The following is a 6,187-nucleotide window of genomic DNA, read 5'->3' on the forward strand; positions in this document are numbered from 1 at the left end:
GCCCAGTTACTTGGCTGTGTAGTGAGTATGCTTAGATTAATAAGAAACTTCCAGTTTTCCAGAGTGGCTGACATCTTTGTCTATACTTTGATCTATTTGTCTATTCTTTCATCTATATTACACTGTCTTGATTTCACAGCTTGTACTGTTCTGAAGTTAGGTATTGTTGATTGTCCAAATCTTGATCTCAGGTAGTGTTCACTGTCCAAGTTTTTTTCTTCAAAAAACACCACCCTTGGCATGGTGCTACCCCTTTGGTATCTTTGCCTCAGAATGTAAACTTCATAATTAGTTTGTCAACATCTATAAAATAAGGTCATAAGATTTTGATTGTAGAAAAGATCAATCCTGGGATAACTTACCTTGACAATGTGCAAGAGCAGGAGATGTGTTTTCACATACCATTGTAATTGCCCTCATAGAGGTCTTGTACATATTTTATTAGGGTTATACCTAAGCATTCCATTTTGGAGAGTAATAGAGTAAGTGATACAGTGTTTTTAATTCAACTTTCACTTGTACATTGTTGATATATGGGAAAGTCATTGATATCTGCACATTATCCTTTTGTATTTCAGCTTTACAATAATCATTTATAGAATTATTTGGGATTTTCTGCATAGATGATGTTAACTGCAAACAAGGAAAGTTTTATTCTTCTAGTTAGCATAACTATTTTCCCTTGTCTTTTTGTATTGACTGGGACTTGAGTATAATGTTGAAAAGCAGTTAAGAGGAACATCCTTCCCTTGTTCCCGATTGCTATGGTTTAGATATGAGGTGTCCGGCTCAATATCCTGTGTAAGACAAGGCAAGAATATTAGGAGGTGCAATGATTAGCTCATGTGAGTCTTGATATAATCAATGGAATAATCCACTGACATGGAGGAACTGGGCAATAGCTGTAGGCAGGTAGGGTGTGACAGGAAGACATAGGTTTGGTGATAGCAACACAAAAGCCGACTAAAACTGACCTCATCAGGAAAGCTCCTAGACTCTCACTATTAAAGATGATGCCAGTTTTTCTTTGCCTTGAAAATGCTCTTTTTTGAACTTTGGAAACTTTTCTTCTATCCATAGTTTACAGAATGTCCTTATAGTGAAGGTGTGTAGAATTTTATTAAATATATTTTCTGTAAATATTGATATAATCCTGTGATTTTTCTTTTTTTATCCTATGTTATGATGTAATAGGTTAATTGATTTTTGAATGTTGAACCAGGCTTGTTTATCTGAAATAATTTCGGTTAGTCGTGATGTGCAATTCTTCTTCCACTTTGCTGGATTTGGTTTGCTAATTATTGAGAATATTTGCTGAACTAACAGGAAGTCCTCTTTACTCTCATTTGAAAAGAGCTTTAAAAGTAGTCCAAATTCCCTAATAAGACCTGTGATGTCACTCCAGGCTTTGGTTCTTGCTCATATCTTAAAAACTTCACATTGTTCTGTCCTCTCCCTGTCTTCCTCCCTTCAGGTTGGATGACAGCACAGCACATGCTCTTTAATTTTGTAGAAAAACAAAGAATAAATAGAATAAGTATATAAATAACTAGTTACTACAGTTGCATAAATCTTTTTAAATACATTTAATCTCAAACTTATAGGGAGAAAAATGAAGATTCTATAAAGAGAAAATGAAAATTTTGCTCTGGCACAGAAAAGGAATAAGAGATAAATTCAATCTCATTGAAATAAACTAATGGGGCTGATATTTTATTCTTCATTATTTGTGCCATAATGTTTCTGAAACTCTTTTTCTGGTTATATCCTTGTTACACTAGTTATATGTTTTCTGTATTGCATCTTGACACATAAATGTTATTTTAAAAGTATATGGAGATCCCCAGGGAGTGTAATTAAGCAAGGATCAGCTTGGACATGTTCCAGCTTCAGGGATTCATAATTAAAGTGTCTATGGTATAATATCTTAAGTGATCTTTGTCCCTGCCAGGTGAAAGCAACGTTCTCTTAGTAAGAGTTATAATTTTTTTAAAAAAAATATGGTTCATTATTCTTAAGCATTTGAAAAGGCTCAAGAATACTCTGTCTATATATGAAGCACAAGTGTTTGGCCTTACCAGGACAAGAGGAGACAGATTAAAAAGCTGAATGGTATTAGTTAAAGTTACCAGAAAAGACCTAGAAAAAATTTTTTAATGCTAGATATGATATTCCTATGTTGAAATTATTTGTTTGCATCTTTAGTTAAGCATCTTAATATGAAAATTTTAATTTAATTCCTTTGAATACTACCATAATCACTCATTATTTTCACTTGAGAGAAAATGGATAAACATGATTGTGTGATTTAAATATATTCTCTATGAATAAGAAAGCTATTTTTTTTCTGTGTTCATGCTGGAAGGAAGAGGGACTACTCAATATTTCTGAGTGAGACAAAATTTTCTTCTTCAATTGCAGACAAACTCCCAAATGTAAAACTTTATAGTGAGTAGCAGAAATCAGACTTGGAGATTGTGTGAATATTTCATTACACAGGAAATATATCTCTTGAGTATGTAAGAAAATGTGGATAAAAACATCTAGAGGAAGAAAGTGGCTATTCAGATTTTATAAGATCACCACAAATATATTCAAAAACATGGAAATTTATGTTAGAAGCCATGTTATATTTTCAATACTTTTGCTTCCATCTGGGAAAGTAGAAGGCCCAAGGCAAAAAGCTGATTCCTCATTCAACATGGACATTTCTTTCCTGTAATGACATGAATCTAGTGTAGACCCTGAGCCTTAATGAGGCTCATGAGTGATGGCTGGAAGTTCACCTCATGTGGACAGTGTGACTGGGTATAGCGTTCTATGAACACTTGTTGGTTGGAAAATTGAAAAGACTGAATGCATCACACACTTTTGTACAATAATCATTCTTACTCCCAAATTTGTGATGTCTGCTTCTGGTCTCTGAGATTAGCATCTGTCCCAGAGCAAATTGTAGATGTGGAAAATAGAGAGTAAAGCCCTAGTTAACTTAACTAAAACTTCTGAAAAGAACAGTTCAGAGTGTTTTTTCAATAGATACCAAATTTTAATTAGGAAAATCATTTTGTTTCTTTAAAATTGATAGTATATTAAAATTTGTAATATAATTTTAGTTTTCTTGGACTTTTGTTGCATTATTAATATTTTTTCAACATATGTGTGTCCATGTAGCTTGGTTATGGACATTTATTGTACATTCATCACTAGTACATAGCTTTATTATCTCTTTTACCATTAAAGTCAAATATACTAGAGTCAAAAATAGTGAGAGAAGGTCTATAGGTGATATTGGGGGCACCCACAGAAAGGAACTGATGAGTACTGAGAGCAGTGCTGACAACCTTTATTTCCTTTTCTGTCTTGGAATTCAGGAATACCTCAGTTGGATTTAAAGGTTAATAGGAAAGGAAGGTGTTTCCAGGTGAGGTCACAGCCATTCTTCATCACCTCAGAAGCTGCAAGACATAAGATAACAGCGTGGTCTCCTTTCCAGAATGCTCTGTGTGTCTTTATCCACAGTGTTCAAGGGATTGTGACATTCTCAATAGCTACTGTTGGAAACACAGAGGCTCTAAGTCTAAGATTTAGTATTCTCTAACTCCAGTAACCATAAAAAGGTGTCATCTATGATATTTCCTTGAAATAAGCTGGTATCCCTATAAATATTAAATTATGAATCTTTGGTAGCTGGGAATGCTGTCATCTAAATTTCATCAGTCAATCACTAATAAAAATGCACAATCTCCAGCACACTCAGGCACAGTCTTGATCACTGGCAGATCCAACCTTCAGAGCAACCATACATTTGACATCATTCATGTTTCAGAGAAAAATACATTCTCTGGTCTCTGATCTAAGCGTACAACCAACCCATATCCTAGGCCTTGCTTTCAAGATCAAAATTATAAAAACAAAAACAAACAAACCAAAAACCTATAAAGATCTTTGCCAAATTGTATTGCTCATGTTTCATCAGCCTGGACAAACTTTTACCCCCACCTTAAGTGACTTTCTAAAACTAACCACTAATTATGTTTGTGGACACCAAGTGGGAGTAAGCAGAGGACTTTTGTTGTTGCCTTGGAAAATATTTTGGCAGAGCCAATTATGGATCCTCTGGGTACTTGAGAGGCCAAAGCTTTACAAAACCCTGCAGTTTAAACATCTCTCTAGATTCCAGGAGGAGAGAATTACTATGATGGGTCTGTGAGCCAATGACAGCAGCAGAGCCATGACCAATGAGATGGAGAATTACTTGCTTGTCAGATCCCACTCCTGAGCTGAGTAGGTTTCTAGGGCAACAGAAAGGAAAGGAGAACTTGATTTAAGATGAAAGCAATCCCCTCTCCACATTGCTCCTAGGCTCTTAGCAAGCCAATATTTGGTCAAATTGAGAAAACAGTGTCTAATCGCAGGATTCACTTATGTTTTATTGTTGAATATAATGACTTTTCCTGATTTGGATAATTAGGCTGTATTGTTTTTTTCTCTTTGGATTTAATATAGTTCAAAACACCTGAAATTATTTTTTTATGAAAAACTATATATAGAAGATTCATGTATACTTTAATAAGCAATCAGGGAAATGAGCAGGAAATAAATTCTAGAGCTATCAAAGCTTCCTAAGTAAAATCCAGACTGACAATGGTACCAAGTAAACTAAAATGTCCACACTGGAAAATGGTCTGGGGAAACAATAATTCTAGTCTCAGCTAATGGAGTCCATGGAAGGCTGTGTTGTAAACTCCCAGAGGAGAAGAACACATTGACAGAGAATTCCACTATCAACAGACATAGGTCAGTGGAAGCTACACATTTTTCTCCAAATTTTTAAGCAAGTAACTTCATTGAGCCAATTCATTTTCTCTGAAGTTGTTTTTGTGAATACACATTTGATTAGAAGTTTGCTATTTGGCTCTAAAAATAAAGCTGAGATCATCCTGTTAATAGCCATGGCCTATGACCGCTATGTGGCCATCTGTAAGCCCTTGCACTACATGACCATCATGAACCGGCAGGTGTGTGGTTTCCTGGTGGGGGCGGCTGGAGTCTTGGGGTTTATTCATGGAGGGATACAGATTTTGTTTATGGCCCAGTTACCGTTCTGTGTACCCAATGTCATCAACCACTTTATGTGTGATTTAATTCCTCTCCTGGAGCTGGCCTGCACAGACACCCGCACTTTGGGGCCCCTGATTGCTGCCAACAGTGGGTCACTGTGTTTGATCACCTTCTCCATGCTGGTGGCTTCCTATGTTGTCATCCTGCGCTCCCTGAGGTCTCACAGCTCCGAAGGGCGCCGCAAAGCCCTGTCTACCTGTGCCTCTCATGTCACAGTTGTCATCTTATTCTTTGTACCTTGTTCATACCTGTACCTCAGACCTGTGGCCTCCTTCCCTGCTGACAAAGCTGTGACTGTGTTTTGTACCCTAGTGACACCTATATTAAACCCTTTGATCTACACCTTCAGAAATGAGGAAGTGAAAAAGGTTCTGAAGAAGCTCTGGGATCAAATGATGAAAGCTGATGACAAATAAGCCCTGTGGGTAGTGCCCTAGGCAAGAATATTGAGAGATATTTTATAAAGATCTATTCTCCTGATTCATTAAATTGTAATGGTCAATTGTCCGTGTGCATCAAAATTTTAATTGGCATGTAATTGTGCATATTCATGGGATACAGTGTCATAGTTCAATACATGTAGCAAATCAAGGTACTTAGAATTTCCATCATTTTAAACATTATTTTTTTTCTAGTGGGAATCTTTAAACTCTTGTTTTCTAATTATCAGAAAATATGGAATAAATTGTGAACTACATTCACCCCTCTTGTGCTCTAGAACATTAGAACCGATTCTTCTTATGTAACTTGTTACTCATTATCCAACCTTCCTCTATTATTCTCTCCACATTCTTCCTCACCTCTAGTAACCATTATTCTGCTCTCAACTTCTATGAGATCTTATGTTTAAGATTCCACATGAGTGACAACATATGTATGGTATTTGTCTGTCTTTTTTTTCTTTAAATTGTCTCTTCAGTTACACCCATGTTGCCAGCATTGCAGGGTAATATTTTTTATGACTGAATATTGTTTCATTTTATATACACATGTTATAAACTTACATATACATAATTTAATTGTATTTTCATGATCCAACTTAACTTATATTTATCTTTGTACCAGT

At 35.7% G+C, this 6,187-nt stretch overlaps 1 protein-coding gene across 1 annotated transcript; it reads left to right on the forward strand.

Annotated features, from left to right (window-relative positions):
- Positions 1–4,952: 4,952 nt before the first annotated feature.
- On the forward strand, positions 4,953–5,537 carry LOC144376642 (olfactory receptor 4C45-like). Its single transcript, XM_078044899.1, has one exon. The coding sequence runs from the start codon at positions 4,953–4,955 to the stop codon at positions 5,535–5,537; it is 585 nt and encodes a 194-aa protein (XP_077901025.1).
- Positions 5,538–6,187: the final 650 nt, after the last annotated feature.

The sequence above is a fragment of the Ictidomys tridecemlineatus genome, chromosome 4, assembly GCF_052094955.1.
Source record: "Ictidomys tridecemlineatus isolate mIctTri1 chromosome 4, mIctTri1.hap1, whole genome shotgun sequence".
Classification (NCBI taxonomy): domain Eukaryota; kingdom Metazoa; phylum Chordata; class Mammalia; order Rodentia; family Sciuridae; genus Ictidomys; species Ictidomys tridecemlineatus.